At 40.3% G+C, this 21019-nt stretch overlaps 1 protein-coding gene and 1 long non-coding RNA gene across 3 annotated transcripts; one reads left to right on the top strand and one right to left on the bottom strand.

Moving 5' to 3' along the window:
* Positions 1–33: 33 nt before the first annotated feature.
* Positions 34–4105, bottom strand: LOC101952062 (uncharacterized). 2 transcript variants are annotated; one of them, XR_006177131.2, is made up of 2 exons: positions 3965–4105; positions 34–2757 (listed from the first exon to the last, which is right to left on the bottom strand). It is a non-coding gene; the product is annotated as an uncharacterized LOC101952062 (long non-coding RNA). The 2 variants fall into 2 exon arrangements; XR_255983.4 differs by having other exon boundaries at positions 34–481; positions 3965–4097.
* Positions 4106–4400: 295 nt separating this feature from the next.
* HOXA1 (homeobox A1) lies at positions 4401–6990 on the top strand. The gene is made up of 2 exons (XM_005296978.4): positions 4401–5037; positions 5443–6990. The coding sequence occupies exons 1-2, from the start codon at positions 4401–4403 to the stop codon at positions 5796–5798; spliced, it is 993 nt and encodes a 330-aa protein (XP_005297035.2). The 3' UTR covers positions 5799–6990.
* Positions 6991–21019: the final 14029 nt, after the last annotated feature.

Raw genomic sequence — 21019 nt, 5'->3', positions numbered from 1 at the left:
AATAAAATTAAGACATTCTGGTCACAATCTCACTCCTTTTGGTAATTTAATATATTTATTAGAGAGAAAAAATCACATTTAAATTCTTTATTGCAAAGGTTCTCATAAGTCAAATGAAAGTACCCGATGATTCCCACAAACAAATATAACTAAAACACCCACAGAGTTCACATAAAGATTTCTTCCTTTTAATGTACACATAACACGTTATTCTATGTGTGAATACAAGTCTTGCATTTTCTAAACTGTGACAAACACCATATATATGCAGCTTTGCGGTTACAGACAAAATAGAATCTATTGTAAATGGGGAACGTGCCTGCTATAGAAACTGGCTCATTTCAAGCATCATATTTTTCTATAACTCAACGGTTAGGTGTCCAGCAAGTCGTTTTCTGAAACACTTCTTTAAAAATACAAATGCTAACAAAGTACGCCTTGGATTAGCTCCCATGTGCTGAAAGGTCCCAAGAAAATAAATCTAAAAAAGAGAGGAAATAAAAAAATGTTATTATGTGTAAAAATACATTTAGGACGGACTTAAGTTCTTAGAGCCATTCTTTCGGAGATTTCTGCGGGGGTCCCATAACAAAAAAATCCCTTTCTTTTTAAACCGGTTTGCGATGCCAAGGGTTGATCATTAAAACTGGAAGCTAATGGTTAACATGTTTAAATTTCAATGGAGCCAGTTCAGCGGCCCACTGTCCAAAATGTGTTACTTCCTCAGTTACAGCAGTAAAGAAGCACATTAAAAATTCCAGCTAATTTGGTAAGAATATTATCGATATTAATCACCCAGTTCAGAAGGTGAGCGTTTTTTATTCTTCTAAAACCAAGCAACAGATGCTAGCAGGCAGTTTTGCTGCCCACATATCCGTCGACCCTTGATTTTGAGTATTCCGGAATATTTCTGAAACACAGTGAATGGATTCATTTGTCTCAAGTAGTTTGTTTCCATTTCATTTGAGGTGTGTTGTTTCTCTGATCCGCAACACGTTGTGGAGCTGAGATGCGTGGGCAATAGCTGGAAGGGGTTGGATGCAATTCTTCCTAAACTCATAAATCACACTCTTTCTATGAATGAGAATGTCATCAAAGAGATCAATGGCAGGAGCACATGCACAAATAAAAATCCTCTTACGCATTTGCCGAAGCCGGGGATCCCCGTCTAAAACCATTAAGTTCGAAGGCGTTTAGTCATAATTCATTTTTATTGCTCGTTTAAAACAACAGATTGGCTAAGCTGCGGATGCCGCAAAAACCTCGGCCCTGCTTCTTTTCTTTCGCTGCTTGAGCACTTTCGCTTTGGTCAGAGGGCAGTTTCGTCGAGTATTTTAACGCATGTTACAGGGTTCCAATGGGATTTAATTGTTAATATATGATTGGCTTTTAGATATTTATATATGATGTATATACAGAGTGATGTCATAGCATCTTAAATGAACAGAATTGTTTAGTAAAAGACCAGTAAACGTCTCTCAGGATATATTTAAAATCAATATCTGCGAATCTATCTGAGATAGAATTTCTCTAAGAAACTCATTGTAACCCCTAAATCTTGAGTGTGTGTGTGGGGGGGGGCGAGACACATAGCGTATTATTTGGGGAATGTCCCAAGAATGTGCATCAGGCAGCAGAAATGCTTCAAAGGCTTGAATTGCTGGAGATGCAAACTCGACTTTCTGCAAACCACGATGGACCGAAGCAACAAAGGAGGCAGGGTGGGAGCTAGCAGAAAGGTTTGACTTTTAAAATAGCACAGCTCTGAATTTTGTGTGCATTTGCGACCGTGTCCGATGGCAACTTTTCTCGTTGGGGGGATGAAGAGGTATTTACCCGTGATGTGTCCCCTTCCCATTATGTTGCACTGAGGCTCTGTAATGGCAGCAGAATTCGAGGCATTAGAGGAGAGACAATGTAACAAAAGACGCGGATTTCTTCAAAACAATAGTACAGAAATGAAGGGAAACAATTTAAAGGAAGCAGAGGAGCTGTTCTTTGGCAAAAATTACGGGTAAATATATAGAGAGGAATTCTATGCGCAGATAGTTGATTTTAAATAGAGAGAAGTTTGCTGTTCTTTTAGTAAACAATTCTGTTCTTTTAATGTGATGGTATAACATCAACGATGTTTATAAATAAATTATACATATACGGTATACTAAACAGTTTTGTTAATCGTTAAAGTAGTGAAAAAAAACACCCTGGAAAAAGCCATCTCTTTTATAGTAAACAGATACACCAGCCTGTGTTTGCACCTGATTTATACAGCACTTATCACAACTGATTGACAAGAATTAAATAAGACAATATTGCAGCCAAAAAAGGTTGAGCATCGTTCCATATATGCTTGCTGGACTTCCCACTCCCACGGATTTTAAGAAATCGAAAGTTTTCAAACGGCTGTTATCTAGGCATGTTTGTAAACTGTAAAATAGAAGGACAAATCTTTTTATGGATACACTTGGGACGGGGGAACATATATTCGTTTTTTCGGTGGCGTCAGGGGGGCTGTGGAGGTGAAATGGATACATGGGTGGCCTAATAGGAGCCTCGAACACTTTTGGTGGCTTATCACTTGGAAGAGGATGTTGCACTTAGTATGTGTGGGTGGCTGGAGGGAGGGGGCTGGAGAGTCAAGGCGGAAATAGCCCTTTATATTTTAAAATATAAACAACAATCAATCGGGCATGGTGACAATGCAAAATCTGCCAAAGTTGAAGTGCATCTGCATAAATCCACACACTGTTCGCCAGGCTGAAAAAGACAAGAATAAAACTATTTCCGAAGTTCTGTGGCTGGCTGCACATGTTTGACTAGCTCTGTAACTGCCTGTATCCGTCTGAATAGATAAGGTGAATGGGAAATCAATGGCAAATACCAACTATCATCCATGCTGTTCTATACATCAGTTCTATTTTCCTTGTCTGGAACAAGAGAAAGTTTTAGTAAATTCTGAGATAGCTCACACAGGCTGTGTGTGTATGTGGTGGGGGGGGGGACACCTCTGCCAGCAGCCATCTGTTTACTCTCCCCTCTACTCTCTGTATACTCTGTGGTGGAGTACGCAGCCACCAAGTGACAAAGAGAATTAATTGGAGTTAGGGACTGCAGTGGCCCCTCACCTCCTTCTCTCTCCCCCCACCCCCTTACCCCTGGACATGTCATCCGGTGCTTGGGTGTGTTTATCGTTAGGAACTGTTCCTAGATCTCACGCATTGTGTGTGTTTGTGTGTGTGTGTGTGTGTGTTGTGTGTGTGGCACGGGAGCCGCGGGACCCCAGCAGATGGATTGCAGAACCTGGAAAAGCTTCCTGCCTGCCCCCCCCGTTTGCAATCGTCATCCATCTTCCTGCCCCCTCTTCAGTCCTCCCTCCCCAGCCCCGAAACCGACTGAGCTCACGTAACCTCTGGTTAGCTGGGCAGAGCCTCAAATAGGGGCCGCTGCAGCAGCGCTCCGGCCGCTCCGCGCCCCATGCCTGGGCGCGGTGGCAGAAGCCGGGCGAGCCCGCCTGCCTGCAGCACAATGGGGTTAAATTACAAAAGCGCCTCATTTCCATGCTAATAACATCGGCGCGATGGGGACGGAGATGGACAAGCCCCTTTAACTCTTGGCTGGTCGAGCGCGGGGCTCTGCGGAGGCTCCCGGAAAGGGGACACCCAGGCGTGTTCCCCTCCCCCCCCCGCCGCATGCCTCCAGCCCCTAAATGCTGCGCGGGGCTCCCTTCTGCACAGCCCGCTTGCCCGTCCAGTTGGGCCCCGCACAAGGATCAGCCAGCCGGGGGGCAGGGGGAACGGGCTGTCCTGACCGCACCAGCAAGAGCGGTGCATTCTCGAGCCATCCGTAAAGGAGATTCCCCCCGGAGCGGTGCTGATAGTGGCAGAAATCCTCCCAAGCGCGCTGCGGGGAAGGGAGCGGCCACTAACTGTTCTGCGAGCAGAAAGCGTGGGAGCGCCCGTCTTACCTGGGTTCCTCCAGCTGGGTCTCCGAGCCCTGTAATCCATGCAGCAGGAGCACCCCCCCTCCACCGCCCTCCAGAGGCGCCTCCGCGTCAGCTGCTGCAGGCTGAGCGCCTGGGCTCACACTGTCTCTCTGGCCCCGGCTCTGAAGCCCCAATCCACTGGCTAAGGGGGAGGGGGACGGGGGGGGGGCGAGAGGAGGTGGTGGTGGCTCCGCGTCACCTTGATGGAGGAGCGCTCGGAATTTAAATGCCACTGGAACGGTGATCCATCACCAGCAGGAGCAGGGAAATTTTAGCAGGAGGGTCAGCCATTGGCTGCCGCCCTCACGTGTCCCCCTCTCACTGTACATTCATATCATTTTTCTCCTGGCCCCATGGAGGAAGTGAGAAAGTTGGCACGGTCACTCAGGACTCCGAAGACCCGGTCACTCGGTGATAAATGGACACGGCGAGGATGAGTTCCTTCCTCGATTACCCCATCCTCAGCGGAGAGTCCGGGGCATGCTCTTCCCGAGCCTATCCTCCCCCAGATCATGGGATTACAACTTTCCAGTCCTGTGCGGTCACTGCCAGTAGCTGCAACGGGGACGATCGCTTTATGGTTGGTAGGGGGGTCCAGATAAGTCCCCATCACCACCACCATCACCACCACCAGACCGGTGCCTACCAGCATCACAACAACCTGGGCATGTCCTACTCGCACTCTAGCTGTAGCCCGGGATATGGCACCCAGAACTTCAGCGCGGGTTACAGTCACTACGCACTAAATCAGGAAGCAGATGTAAGTGGAGGGTATCCCCCATGCACCCCGGCCGTTTACTCTGGAACTATCTCATCTTCCATGGTCCAGCATCACCACTCCCACCAAGGTTATGCTGGGGGCACGGTGGGTCCCGCTCAGTACATTCACCCCCCATACGGACAAGAGCAGCAGAATCTGACTCTAGCGAGTTATAGTACCTTATCCCCTCTCCATGCCAGCCACCAAGAAGCTTGTCGCTCTCCTTCTGCAGAGACCTCGCCTCCAGCACAAACCTTTGACTGGATGAAAGTTAAAAGAAACCCGCCTAAAACAGGTTAGTCGTGATTTCAGAGCAGGGGGCTGTTTCTTTCCTCTTCCACTTTCTTTAATAAAACAAAACGAACCCAAATCATGCTGACTTCTTACCTATAGTGTACAGGTGCCTTGTTTTTTTATAGGTAAGGAGATCTGAGACCTCTGAGTATGGAAAGATTCATCAATCTGATATAATGGCAGTTCCATGCTGGTTTTTCTGTGGTAATATTTCTTGTAATTTGTAAACAACTTATCAAGTTTCCTTTGATACACACTAGTGGCCGACTTTATGTTAGCACCTCACACTCCATCACTCACTGTCCCTCTTTTTAAGAAGTTCTTGTTCCATATCGTTTTACCTCTGTGTACATATTGATTATGTCACCTATATATCACTTATTTAACGTTTCATATACTTTTGCAGGGAAAGCTGGAGAGTACGGATACGTAGGTCAGCCCAACACCGTTAGAACCAATTTTACCACTAAGCAGCTCACAGAACTGGAGAAAGAATTCCATTTCAACAAGTACTTGACAAGGGCCAGGAGGGTGGAGATAGCTGCTTCACTGCAACTTAATGAAACACAGGTGAAGATCTGGTTCCAGAACCGTAGGATGAAGCAGAAGAAAAGAGAGAAAGAGGGGTTGCTACCTATTTCCCCTGCTACCCCGACAGGAAGTGAAGAAAAAACAGAGGAATCATCAGAAAAGTCCAGTTCATCCCCATGTACCCCTTCACCAGCTTCATCTACCTCAGACACTCTAACTACCTCAAATTGAAATATTTCTGCCCCCCCCCCCCACTGTTTTAGATATATGACTCCGACTCTAAAACCACATTTTTTAGCAAAGCTTTATTGATTTACAGTATATTTTAATATTTAGGTCATCTTTACATCAATCAACTTGTTTCAAGTGAATTTGGTTTTAGAAGGCTCCCCCAGCTGTTTAGTCTATGCAGAACTAAACAATTTAGTGGTTTCCATAATCAGGTTTCTGATGACCACTTATTCAAAATTCATATTTTTTAAAATTCCAGCTAGCGCTGCAATTTGCAGCAGAAGATCTGTTGGCACAGCTAAGAGTTTCTCTCAGTAGAATAAAATTGCAAGGACGTTTCTATATTTTTCCTTACATAAAGACAGGATATATGGAGTACATAACCTCATGAAGAGATGCACTATTGAAAGTGTTTACACGAATTATAGACCTTTCATCCTTTAATTTAATGTATTCTTTTTCGTGTGTATGAGTTTGCTGGTTGTAAATACTTGTCCAAGAGATTTATCTTTTTACAGATTTTTTAGAAATGATGTCTAGATTATCAGATTAAATAGGGTAGGTACATTCTCAAAGTTGATTCAATTTTATATTGTTAAAAGTGATGATCATATCAGCCAAATTCGTTAATGTCAATCAGATACCTCAAATAATAGCACCATTTCTTTTAATGAGATAGAAGAAAAAAGCTTCAATTGCACTAGGTTTTGTAAACTTTGCTTAGTGTGCTCCCACCCCACCTCCCCCCATCTGTGCTGGATTATATTGGACCTAAGGGTATATTATCCCAAAGACCTGACCTACTCCTATTTTCATATTAATCCTTCCTTAGACTTGATGTCTTTTCGACCAAATCGTAAATGTGATGAATGGCCAAATGAATGTATATTTTATGTGATTCGTGTATGAAACTTTGCATGACGCACAGTGCTTTGATGTACGTAAGGTACACTGAGTTTTATCAGTTGTCATTTGTGAGCAAACCATCTTCCTGATTTTCTGTACAATCATTAAAGGTTCTGAGATTCTGTAAATGATGAATCCAGAGCAAAGTTTACGGGTCCTAAAATGTCTGTAATAAATATATTCACCTTTCAGGTATACTTGGTTTGGGTACTTTTTTTGTGCCGTTGTTGATCATACTTAGCTCAACATTTCAGTTTCTTCATTTTCACTGATGTGGCCTTTGATATGCTACTTAATAAAAAGTAATTTCTCCTAATCATTATTGTGCTGAGGTCAGAACTCTGTGGTTCCTTTCAACCGTGCCACATCACACAAGCCTGAATCCTTTTTCATGTTTCACCAATAGTATCTTTAGAAAATATAAGAAAACTCCCCTCTCTGTTGCAGCACGAGGGAATTTATGAACTAGATCTATTTTTGAAACGCAAATACTAGCACTTCCTGGTTCAAGTGCTAACCTTTTCACCTCGAACTGAACGTTGACATATCTATAAACAGAGCACTCTTCAAAAGCAAGAAACTGTCTTCAGCCAGTCTTTCTTCACATCGTAGGCCAATAGTTAAGAGAGTCACATTTCATTATCCCTAGTATAAAGTTGACCCAGCTTCATTCTCCCTCCTCTTTACATTGCCAGTGACATCTTTAGGACGTTAACAACCGGAAAGTTGAGTGCTTCTTCTTCACGGAGATGGAACTCTAATGCTACACATTTGCCCCTTATTTCAAAGAGTATTTCGCCCCCAGGTGATACACACAGCTTGTTCTTGCCAAAGAGCACAGTAATCTACACCGATTGGATGTTTTCGCTGTGCGTAAAACAAGTTCTTTCAGGTAAACTTTAGGAAATCCTGAAATACATCGATTCAGGTTAATTCAGTTTGCAGATTAAAAAAAAGCTCCCCCCTCTTTTTATTGACTGTATTTCAGGGCTGAGTACAGACATGCTCAGCTAGACATGTGAGGTATAAAACTGATGTTAGCTTTTGAATTTCAGCCCAAACAAATAACATCTTATTCCTTCCCTGCACATCTGTAGGCAAGTTTTACATAAAGCGGCTGACTCTGCTTGGAGGCTCTATAGAGCGTCAACGAAATTTTCTTCACTTCAGTGTCAAAAAAGACAAGCCTTGATTTGCAGGCGCGTCGGCCATATCAAGAGCAAAGAGATCTGCACTAGCACAGGGCTGTCTCCAAAGGCTCCTGTGAATGCAGCAGAACTTCAAAGCAGAGGCAGATATTTCTTTCATTTCCCCGCCTGGCTTATACTTTACCTTTTGTTTATTAGTGTAAGGCCACAAAGTAAAACAGATGGCTCTCTTCCCGATCCTTTAATGTGTTAAAGTGCCATTTGCATACCAATGAGGTGATTTCAATATCGAAAACTGTATCCAAACATGTTGGAATTTGGTTCTGCAACCTGGCTCCCCGGTGATGGCTTAATGGAACAGAAAGCATAGCAAAACGTTCTACACTAAATGTAGCAGTTCCTGCTTGTCACTGCGTAAATCTGCAGGCAAGCGATTCATTTCCAAAGAACCCTTTACCTTTCCTCAACGAAAATCTGGGTATCTTTTTGCTGCCCAAATAGATTACATGAAAGGGACCTAACACGTTCTGCTTCAAAGTCTTGTCTTGGGTTTCGCTACAACAAATCGTTGATAAAGAAAAATGGAATACAAATCTGTAGACTTCCGACGCCTGATCTTTGTAACTGAAAGTAAAGAGGGCGACATAAAATAATGTTAATAATAAAAGCATTATTTGACCTGACAAGGTGGTTCATTTTCTTTTAAATCTCTTACAATTCGTTTGTCTTTACTATAGTCATTTTTTTTAAGCGTCCAAATGTCAAACGAAGTTTAGCATCTTTCTATAATACCGGCGTTCACCTTTAAAGTTTACTTTTGGAGGCTGTTGAGATGCTTTGGTGTTTTCCTCTGGGGCTATCAGATTGAAACAGATCAATATTTACTCAGTCTGAAAGGGTTGTTGAAAAGGCAGCTAACAACAAACTGCTTAGCTGCTCACCCCTGTTTAATCTCAGGTTCACCGAAAGTTCAAGCAGAAATGAATTCAGTGATGGGTCACTTTAGAATGAGTCCCAGTGGTTTATCTCAGTGCTCTGGTAAAGGCAACAATTACAGATGCAGCCTCTCTCTACGACAGCGGCAAATTTCCGATTATTCCTTTTGCTAAGCGATGTTTTCTAAAAACTTAAAACATTTTATTCTCTTTTGCTGAGACTTTGCTTCCCTCCCCCCTTCTGTTTAGCTCTCTCCGTCAATTATCCGTACTGTTTGGTAAAACCACGAATAGCTATTAAAATAGATTGGCATAGATTCTTAAAATAAACCCTTTAAAAGATAGAATCAATTTAAAAAAAGTCTTTCAGAGACTACCTTTCAGGGAAAGCACTGCACAAGATTGAATGGGAGAACATTTGTGTTTCCATAATAGAACCAGGATCTTAATATCTATCTAGAGCTATCTATAGGGAAGCGTGCAGGAGGAATTTTCAGAATTAATTTACACATTAATTTGTCTAAACGGTGTGTTTTTATACTCTTCTGGTCCACCATTTACCAAAAAAAGAGTTAAAAAAACATAGATCCAGGAGGAAAGTGGTGGACGTTGCGGCTAATTGCAGCAACTCTTTAGAGGTCAAAGTTCACGTAATCACTGCATAAATGCATACTTAATAGGAATTTATTAGCCCTTTTCTAATGGCAGCTCACGTTTTGGATGTAGTCTTGAGAGCGTTTCCATGAGCATATTGGTTCTCAGGAATTATCGCTCATAAACTCGGGAAATTGACATGTTGATTTCGTTTGAGATATACGTCTTATAAATAATATATTTATATTACGAAACAGATGCACAGCGTAAGTAACACTTATTCAGGAGCTAACACTATGGCAGCGGGGGATAGATAGATAGATAGATAGATAGATAGATAGATAGATAGATAGATAGATAGATAGATAGATAGATAGATAGATAGATGTTAATCAGAGAATTTCATGATTTGGGTTTTATAAAAAAAAGTATTCATATTTTTTCGAAAATAGCTCTATTGTATTAACTTAGAAATTGGCTAGACATGGCCTAAATAAACTGATAAATAAATGGAGCGAATACAGAAATAATTAAATGTATAATAATTGAATAAATAATAATATAATGTATTATAACATTAACATTAAGCATTTCTTTCTTTCTTTCTTTCTTTCTTTCTTTCTTTCTTTCTTTCTTTGGAAAGCACACGTTCTATATCTTTCCCGGCATGTTACTTGGCTAGTTTTCACTGTTTAGATTCCTCTTTCATGGCATATGTGCCATAAAATATTTCGGGCCATAGCGAGTTACTCTTCTTTCAAGCGGAGAACGCCTGTTACAGTCAAGAGAGCTTTGCAATAAAATAAACTAAAAATAACGAGCCAAAATCAAATCAAATCGATGTGCCTCTTTGTGCTTAAGAATTTCGGGGCAAAACCGGTTTATTTTGATCACATGAGTAGTCCTATTTGCCACATAATTTTAAAGGGATTACGGGCATGAGTCATATGAACAGAATTTGGCCCGAATAAAGGATCTGCGCTATTTTTATAGGTTAGTGACACATTTGAAGCATTTACTACACATACCTAGTGTTTCAATTATTATTTTACAAACTATCTTTGATCCCTTTTGGATTTCCTTGCAAGTGCATATCTCAATTTTGGAAAGGTAATCAGGATTATTGATTATTAGAAGAGTTCAGCTGGCAATCAACCTTTACCATAATAAAATCAAGATCCATGGACATACCATTTCTTTCGCAGGAGTTCAGTTTAAAATATGAAATTAATACTCTGTATAAAACTACCTAGCCAAAGTTCAAGAAAAACAGCATCCCGGACAGATGGCAAACAAACGACACGAAGGAAATCCGTATGGCTTTGCATGCATATGATAGGCAGTGTGGTCCAACGGGAACTTTGGGTGCTAGAAAAATATAGCACCATGTAGCATAATTCTTGCAACAGTTGTACCACGATTCTGGGTGGAGATCTGAACACATTATGTTATCAGAACTCGAGACATATGTCTTAAAACGTCCCTCGCCTTCTTTACTATTCGGGCTTCCTTAGCAATCTGTGTTGTCAGTAGTTTAACTAGCTAAGCTTTTCTTCACATATCTGTCTTAAACTAAAACATATCCTGGGCTTCCACTTCCTAGGCCGTTTACTCTGAATAACCTGCACGAACAAAAAGCAGAACTTAATCATTGGGGTTTTAAAAAATGAATAAAAGTAACAAAAAACTGCTTTGAAGGACTACTTTGTGAGCATATTTTAAAACGGTCGTTGGAACGTAAGCTGGCTTCAATTTTGATCACACAAAATGACATGTATAACGAAATTTCGTTTTGTAATCACAGTAATAATTAGCGGTCTTAATGATTTAAGGCGCTGGGCTGCAGCCATTGTAGTCAATGAGATTTTCACCTTTTACTTTAACTGGGACCGGATGGCGTGTTAACCCGAGATGTTTCAGAAAAGGTTATTTTAAAGTACTATGTTAAGGCGTGTTTTTAAAGTGTAATGTTTAAATGTGTATAAATGTGTTTAAATATGTATAAATCAATAAATGTAGTGTAGCATTTGAGTTCCAACTATTCATATAATATCTGTTTTTATTTTAAAATATTATTCAGACTCAGGCATGTTTTAAATCTATGTTTAATCATATCTTTAATTGTTTTATTACAAGTTACTCTTTTATGTACCCCTCGTGTTATTTTTGTTGTGAGAATTCCAACCAGGAACACGCCTTTACAAACATTAAAAACTATGAAGGTAGCGAAAAGTTTTTAAGACCATACACTAATCTGTTTTTCTTTCAAGTTTATTTGCCTACAGTGCCTTTTTCCCCCGATCTAAGTTTAATAAAACCTCACAAACCTAGAATGGTTGTAAACCATTGCATACCTATGTAAACTTTCAGCTTGGTTTATGGTGCCCATTGTTTAATGTAAATATTACCCGGCCGATATTAGACTGATTCTACAAGGATTCTGCACGGAAAAAAAGTGAAAACGGGCAGCAGCCGAGCAAGATATGCAGGGTGGCGCCACAGTAAAACATGACTGGAGCGGGTATGCAGCAAGGGCCCGATCCTGCGCCCGTTAAAGCTAATGGAAATTTTCGATTACATTCAGTGGGAGCAGATTCGGAGCTATCGGAATCCAGCTGTTACTACGCAAACTCTTGAGAAAACACAGACCCCTCTTCAGTGAGCTGCTCAATCATTGCCTGAAGGTAGTTCTTGCCTGTAGGAAACCTTTGACAGTCTAGCTTTATAGTCACTCCTAGAGTAGACTCCTACTGCAGACACACGTTTGCATTGATTTCATAGGGCCGAATCCTGCTGCCCCGACTCAGGGAGCCAATGGGATTTCTGCCGGAGTGAAGACTCCAGGCGTTGGCCCACAGTGGTGGAGGAAAGGGCTCAACCACACAATCCCCGTAGCGACCATTTAAAAACAAAACGAATGAGGAAGCATCTCCTAAGTGGTTCATCATTTTAGTCTTCAGAGCCGAAGCCGAAATGGGCTATAAAGACCCACCTTCTAATGCTGAGAGGTTAAGTGTATTGTAGTCCCGGTTTTGTCTTTATATCTTTATAGGCCACTGTGTGATGGCATTTAGAGGTCCTTTCTAAGCAGCTGTTTTCCCTAAGGCTCTGTGCCAATTCATTAAATGGGGGAGGGGGAAAGGTAGGGGACTTATTTTAAAATGCAGGTCCGTAATCAAGAGCGAGCGGAAGCTAAGGGTCCGATTCTGCTATTTACATTAATCATGGGAGTTTCGCTATGAACTTCGGTGTGAGCAGGATCAGGCCCTTGTATCTGAAGTTTAATGATCGAAGCTCAAGAGGGGATAGAATTAAGGACAAGCCATACTTTATGGATGATACTGCTCAGATACTATGGTGATTAGGGCCATATGGGGGATGGGGGAAACAGGGTTCACATCAGCATCCATTGGTGGCTTCATGATTGGTGCATGATTGCTATTCACCCAGAAAATCTGCTTTCCCCCAAATGGTAGCTACAAAGCCAAGGCAGATTAATGGAGTATCCAAAGCGATCACTTCTGATCTCCTTTGTCTATTAATAAACCCATCACCCCAAACCGGATAACCCTCCTTTTCTCTCTGTCAACGCTGCTGAAGTCAACAATATACACTGGAGAAGAGGGATTGGACATGCCATCAGGGTCCTGCAAAGGGGCGGACCTTTTGGGGTTACTTGGTGACAGATGTTGACATTTACAGCGAGCTTAGTAAACAGAAAATTGGACTGGACTTTTTCATAGCCCATATGTTTTTCATCATTCCTCTTCCAGCTAAGACCAAAGAAAGAAGCTTCCCTCTTTGGACTGAACATCTTCTCTCATCTTCAACAGTCAGTCAGCTCTGGTGACATGAAATAAAGAGCAGAGAAAATACAAGAAAACCAGGTTCTTCTTTAACTGGGGCAAAGGATGGAGGGTGGGGGTTACTTCCTTCTGGACACCCACAGGCATCAAGCTGCAAACTAGGTTTATGTAAATTCTGAAAAAATACTTTTGGAAAAATCATGTTAAATAAATAGAATACATCAGGAAAGATTCTCAGAGAATTAACCAGGTGCTTGGCTCAAAAGATTTTCTGATTAAAAGGAATCTGGTTGTGGCTCCAGGAAGGGGATAATTTATAAGACTGAGGAGGGAATTCTTACCTGGCTTTCACTGCAAGTCAGAAATATGAATGAGCCAAAGCTTTTCCTACAATGGCACCCTTTCATCGGGGTTATTTATTTTTAATAGGAATAAAATCCAGTCCTAATCCAGGATTAGTTTCTCAGCAGTTGTAAAATACTCTTTTGGGCACATGCAAAAATGGTGGGAAATGATTCTCTTCAGCCCTATTAGTCCATCCTGACAATGGTCCATCTTGAGAACAAATCCCAGCAGATTTGACCTGGAATGTCAGAAAACCCAAGGTTCACCCATGTATCTGGGAACAGATCCATTGTAAAATAAAATACACAGGTTAAGGCAGTGTTGAGTTCCCCATTCTGGTCCTAGAAATGGGGTAAAAACTAATTGTAACTAGAACCCAAAAGGTGATCCTGTCTGAGATGCATGTCATAAAACATCACTTCAAGCAATGCAACATTAGCCTGAACAATGTGCTCAGATACAAAAGTGGTTGTTGCAGGTAAATGAGGCACCCTGGGGGCAATACATGTAGTTTTGTAATTTATTAGCTGTATATATTTTGTGTGTGTGTGTGTAATTTTTTTTTATTTCAGTCAGTGCTGTAAGGGCACGCAACAATCCTGGAAATGCAGATCAACACAGAAAGGGGCAGGGAGTCTCTATACATAGATCTGCAGTGGGATGAATAATACAATACCTAAGACCTTGTCTATACTAGAAAGTTGCACCCCTTTAACTAAAATTGGTTTTAAATCTTAACAAGTTCAGTCCCTTCATGTAGATTCATTTAAATTGATTTAAATCTTGCTAATATCAATTTAGCTTGCAGATCAAAAGGTTTAGATGCAATTACATCTTTGTATTGTGCCCACAACCACTGTAGATCACACTCAGATATGAGCCTATGGTTGCAAAATTGGCCAGCTTCCCATTGCCAGTGGGAGTTGGCCTACCTATGGACTACAGGACTGCAGAGAACTACACTAGTAGGAATAATAACCTATGACTAAGGGCAAATTCCTTCCTTTACATCACATCTTTAAACCTTTCTCTTGCCATTAACTTGACTCTCTCTGTAAAGCATCTTGTGATACTATTCATGAAGGAAGGTATATACAAACAATGCTATTGTACTGTGCCTTCTACTGAGTCCTATATTTACCTAGAAATTATATGACAGTTAGATACCAAAATATACAAAACACTTTATATATATATAAGCCCTTTTTTTAAAGTCTTTTGTAATCTATAACGGAATCACTTCTCTTTGACTACACAGGAGTATTTTGAGAATGACCATACATTTATTAGTATATCCATATTTTGTAGACATTTAGGATTCAATCCTGCTTCCACTGAAGTCAGTAGCAAGATGCCAATGGGAGCAGGATTAGGTCCTTAAAGACTCATAAACCATGTAAAGGCTTGATCCAAAGCCAATTGAAGTCTATGGAAAGACTTCCCATTGATTTCAATGGGCTTTGGGCCAAGCCCTAAATGTGCACATACAGGCATATACATACCAAACAAGTATGTACATGTCCCAATGAAATCAATGGGAGTCTTGCGGGTCATGTCTACACTTACAAGCTTACAGCAGCACAGCTGCACCAATACAGCTGTGATGCTCTAAAATCGCTTGTGTAGCCACATTATGCCGCCTAGTGTAGACACGGTCTTAGCTATTGCACCATCTTCATGGGATATCAACTGGTAGTTCTGCCAGCAAATTATGTACAGAATATGCAATCAAAGTACACACCGAATATCAGAGAGGATAATTTTCCCAAACAAGGTACGAATAGTGAATATGAAAGTGAATATGAAAAACTTGCCTTTAAAAAGAATCGTAACTGTAGTCTTAGTATATGATCCCTTTCACTGCAACAGCAGTAGGAGTAGGCCCCATAATAACCAATCTTAACCAGGTTATAAATATAATCTATAATAGGGACCCCATCTTGCAGTCCTTACTCATTGCAGTCAGCAGGAGTTTTGTATGAGAAAGATCTACAGGCCTGGGCTCAGGAGTGACATTTTACAAGAAGTTAAAATAATAGGTGAGAAGGAGTTACTATAAATGCAGCATTAAAAGCAACAGTGAACCCACAATATAATTGATCTCTCTTTCTGTCTCTTTCTCTCTTACTTTATAAAACTAATGTACTCTAGCAATATGAAGTTACCTACTTTGCTAATAAATCTGCTGTTTCAGGCCAATGTTTCCTTTTACATATAATTTATAGTTATATTGATTTTAAGCACTGACTCTATAGTCCCCTGCTGTTGTATTAAAAGATGAGTCCTAACTGAAAGACAAAGTGATCTTTGGCTAAAGTGCATAATAGAATGTTTTGGTTCAATCTGATGAATGATAAAATGAAAAGCTTTGAACAATATTTTAAATGTCAATTTTCAGTTAAAAAAAAAGTTGTTAATGAAGCTGTGGAAAGCTGGCTTGAACCAATCAGTGCAAAAGCAGATGCTGTTTTGCTTTCTTGTCAATATTCTGGTTTGCAGCATGTATAGTAAACATTTCAATGAATACACAAGTATGTCCAAACCTTCCAGCCTGTTCCTAGATTTTTTTTGCCTTGAGGATATCTGCATATCTGCCAGGGACTTCAGTGGGAGCAGGATCAGGCCTAAAGCCCATTCTATCTAGGTATAAAAAAATGTTTGCATGTGCTTGTGGATGTAATCAGTGCTTCTTTGTGGGCTTTGCAAGTCAGAATGGGTGAAAGCTTCCCCCAATTTTCACCTGTATTCTCTTATTTCGTTAAGTCCTTGTCTCCTCAGATAGACTGAAAAATCATCAATAGATGAATGGGAGATCGGAGACATACTGTATATTGTGTTTGAGTATATTCATGTTATATATTTCATGCCAATAAGATAAGGATGCTGTTAATTCATATGCTATCACTTTACAGAACTAAATAAAGTGATCAAGGACTCCCCTGCAATTTAAACACCTTTGAAGATCACCTTAAATGGTAAAATGTATGAAACTTCCAAGTTAAGTGTGCAGAGTATGCATCAATTCTTTTTATGATTATGAGAATGTCATATATATGTTCTTCTTTTTAATACTTAAGGCAGGCCCTTTTTTGCACTTTCCACTATCCCCTTTGAAGGAGCAATGCCAAAACCAACAGACTCAAACTCTGCCCTCTACAGACTTTAAAATATACATCTATTTTTGTTTCTATGTATTCTCCAGGGTGAGCGATAAATATCAACCCTCCAAAAATTAGACCAGATGGCACAAGCAAAATGAATAAAAGTAAACTGTGATTATAAGCACATTAAGTAATCCAGACTTTATTGTACAATTATCATAACAAGGAGTTTGTAAGTAAGAAGATTATTATTATCATGGTCAAAAGTACATTTTCGCCCAGGCTCCCCATACTTTCTAATATTTGATATAAAGTTCTCCAGTAACTTTCAAAGAAAAACGTCCTTTAATCGCTAAGGGTCAAATCCCGGCAATCCTATTCAGTCAGAAGACCCATTGATTTTAGTGAGAAAACTGCCAGAGAAAGGACTACAGAAGTTGGTGCACAGTTATTTACTTAAGGGACAGAGACAACCTGAGCGCAGACAGAAAAAGGGAGAAAGGAGAGAGGTCTACCAATGGCCATGTCTTGAGGAACACCCATTTGATCCCAAGGGCTGCTCAGTGTCCAAAGGAAGGCACCCTCCCCCAACCTCCCCAAGGAGCCCGGTAATATGACCTGCGGAAATTCTATTTAGACTTCAAATAGGAAGATCAATTTAACTGGGCATATGAATAAGAATAACCATAATTAGTCACTGAATCCTTTAGGTACTCTGAAATACTTCTGCTGTTGGAAACATTACCTTTTCTTGACTCATAGCTAGGTGAATTTTGCCCATATCTCCAAGGGCCAAGAACAGTAAATGTTATGATTGCCTTCTTAGGGGAAAGGAAATAAAGAGGCTCTCCTTATATATAACCTACATTTTTATTTTTTACAAATATTGGCATGTCCACATGTTCTCCAGCTGCCACTCAATATGAATAAATCCTCAGCCAACTCTGAGATAATCTTTTAGGGTATGTCTACACGGCAATTAAAAACCCACAACTGGCCCGTGCCAGCTGACTTGGGCTCATGTCGCTCAGGCTAAGGGGATGTATAATTGCAGTGTAGATGTTTGGGCTTGAGATGCAGCATGAGCTCTGGGATCCTCACACCTTACAGGGTCCTAGAGCCTGAGCTTGAATGTCTACACTGCAATTCAACAGCCCCGTTGTGAACCTGAGTCAGCTGGCATAGGCTAGTCGTGGGTTTTTAATGATAGTGTAGACATACCCTTAGGCACTTGTTCACTGCAATAAGATTCACCAATAGTGTCCTCTTCTCCAACCCTTATCAGCTAAGTTCTCCAGACTATCATCATAGCTAAGACTATTCATTGCTTTTGATCAATTTAGGATACCTTCTCTGGAACTTATATAGAATTTGAAATTGCTGGGTAGGCAAAGTGCTCAAACCAGGAAATAGTATTCCAAATGGGGCTTCACTAGGGCCTTTTACAACAATTTATTTTCCTTAGTCTTGTTTATAATTCCCTTTTTGATGCACCCTACTAGCCTTCTCAAGTTTAATGTAACAATGCTTTCCTATTCTATTGTTAGCTTGAATCCCTTGAAACATTGTCTTATGCACATGTGGTTTGTCTATAACCCTGCATGGCTAAAGGTTGATTTTCCTTAAAAGATAACTGGGTCACTTGATGAGGTTGATAGAAAATGGAGGATTTTTTTGTTTTGGATACAAGTTTATAGGCTTTTTTCTTAAACCCTGAACAAAACAACACAAGAATTGTATGTTGTGGTTATGAATCAGGGAAGATGTATGTGCATGCTTCCTTCCACTTCCCTGTTGGAATGTCCAAAATATTCATATTGGGAGCAGGATACTTCATTTTCTAGTACTTCTACCTGCCTTTCCAGAATGGTATCGTTTTTAACTGGAGATTGGTTCTGAGAATTTATAGTCATTAGGACAAGGCTAGAGTGTGCATTTCACTTCATTTAACACTGGCTTGCTATTTGTTTCATCTCATTCATTTCCCCCCATATCATTCATTGTAGAAGTCAAAAACTCAGACTTTTGCTCCAGGGGAGTCATAGAAGCTGGTAGTTTACCTTGTCAGAAAGAATTCTTCCAATGAATGCCCAATTTTCTTCCTCCTCTCCTCTTCGTCAGCATCACCAGTAAGTGCTACCATCTGCTTCGGTGCCTAGGTTTGCATGTAGTGAACTAGGCCAGGATTTTTAAAAAGTCCAAGACTGTTTTGATGACTGGTCTGCCTAATGAAGATTGTTGTCTTTGCCTGGGGGTGGGGGTGGGGCTGGAGAGCACAAAGTAAAAATGCAGAAAATTCTTTGTTTTTGAGTGATCTAAGTGTTTGTTAAAAGAAGATTTTACCGTTTAAAAACAGTGTTCACTCAGTATGCAGCCACTCTTGTCTTCTGCTAGTCTTCACCTCCCTAATATTCTTAACCTTAGACAGAAAGATGCAATATATTGTAATGCTCCTAACAGGTCTGAAGACACTATCAATTTTATATGTGATAGGTACATGCCAAAATCAGTGTAATTAACTGGAATGACAATCCTGTTAAATGTGTTCATGCCATTGTACTGGCAATAAAGCATGTGCATATTTACAATTAAGGCCTGTCTTTCCTCTATACCATAGAGACGTGTGACAAACATTAAGAAGTTGTATAGGCCCATGGATCTGAAAGAGGTATTTATCACAATAAAAACACCAGGTGATACATTACCCAAGTTGAAATGTCTTAGCATACAATTACTCTTTTTGCTGCATATTTTTGAGTGAATAATAATTACCTTTCCACTTCGAACGGATAGTTGCAAAATTTTAAAAATTTTCTATATTTCCAAGACAGATGAAAACCATAATGGTTTATTTACTTTATGGGAAAAGTATTTAAAACAGCTCTTGTTTTATATAGTATAGCAATTTATATTTTAAACTAATGCTGGCTGCATTGGACTTTACACAAACATATATGAGGATAAGTTTTCAGTAGTTCTACAAATCATTTCCCTGAACTGCATATAGATGTTGTAGCTACGTCTATACCGATCACTGGAAAGCATCAGCATAAGTAAGATGAAGGTGATTTAAAGTGCATTTGAGAATCAGGCAGTGAATTGACAGCCATCTTTAACCAGCATGACCCAGGAATGACCCTCAGCTCAGCTGGTTGTGAGATAGTTGGGTCTATTATGGGACAAAGGATCATATGTCTGACAGGATGCAGAGAACACATTACAAGATCACAGCTGAGTAACAGCACAAGACATAATGTACATTTATTTGATGAACAATACAAGCAAATCTTGCCAAGAAAATTGAATGTTAACTTTTTTGTTTATTTCAAATAGACCTCTTTTCTCCCCCTATTTCAAGAAATTCATATTTGTTAGTTTTTTCTAGTCTAGGCCTAAAACAAGTCATCATGATGGTGGAATTTATAAAGAAGGTAAATTCATGCAGATAAATTTATGAAACATGCATACATATTTTCATTTTGTTTTCTATTTGCCAAGTAGGCTTGACCAGTTATCTGCATCTAGTAAATGTAGAATTTCTAACGGCTTTGCCTAAAACCATGTACCTAATGTTGTCAAGCATGATGGCTCTGAATGTCAGAATAAAGGTGATATCTTGACACTAGCAATACTGATTGAAATAAGAATTACAGGCCCAATCATGTGTATACTTTGGCATGTGAGTAACTTCACTCATTTGAGTGGTGTCAAGTAAATGTTTTTGGGTGTTTTTTTTTTTTAAATAGCTGTCCAGGAAGACGTGGAACTGGTGTAACTTTGCATGTCAAACCTAATCTGCCCTTAGGATAATGCACTACCAGAATGATATCTGACATCACTGGTATATGTAACTCATTTCAACAAGGGGGAAAAGGCAGATTATGAATGGGGGAAGGGGTGATCTCTATGATCCTGAATACTAATACTTAGCTCATATGTAAGATTTCAAGGTACTGTACAAAGGAAGGTAACGATCTTTGTTCTCATTTTACAGATGGGGAAACTGAGGCACAGAAAGGCAAAGTGGCTTGTCCAAGGTCACACAACCTGCCAATGGCAGAGCCAAGAATAGTACCCAGGTTTCCTGACTCCTAGTCCAGCCACTTAAACATGAACTGTGCTGTCTCTCTGCCGTGACTTTTTGAAAAAGGGAAGAGGAATGATGCTAACGCTGATCCCAAAAGCACACCACAGCACAAAGAGAGGGCCTTAAAGAATAGCCTCTGCTGCTGAATGATGTTGTCAAAAGGACTCAGATCAAACCAAAGCTGTTTCCATCAGTCCCCCAACATTGCTGATCCAAAGCCCATTGAAATCAATGGAAAAACTCCAGTTGACTTGGACTTTAGATCAAGCCCAACCCGTGTCAAAAGAAAGCATAGCTGA

This window comes from Chrysemys picta, chromosome 2, assembly GCF_011386835.1.
Source record: "Chrysemys picta bellii isolate R12L10 chromosome 2, ASM1138683v2, whole genome shotgun sequence".
NCBI classification, from domain to species: domain Eukaryota; kingdom Metazoa; phylum Chordata; order Testudines; family Emydidae; genus Chrysemys; species Chrysemys picta.
Note: the sequence above shows the minus strand (reverse complement) of the source record. Positions and strands in the feature narration are given on the sequence as shown.

Bases quoted from the DNA above. Each gene is read 5' to 3' on its own strand.
- HOXA1 (XM_005296978.4), top strand. From the start codon at position 4,401: ATGGACACGGCGAGGATGAGTTCCTTCCTCGATTACCCCATCCTCAGC. The intron at 5,038-5,442 runs GTTAGTCGTGAT...ATACTTTTGCAG, and splicing joins AAGAAACCCGCCTAAAACAG to GGAAAGCTGGAGAGTACGGA.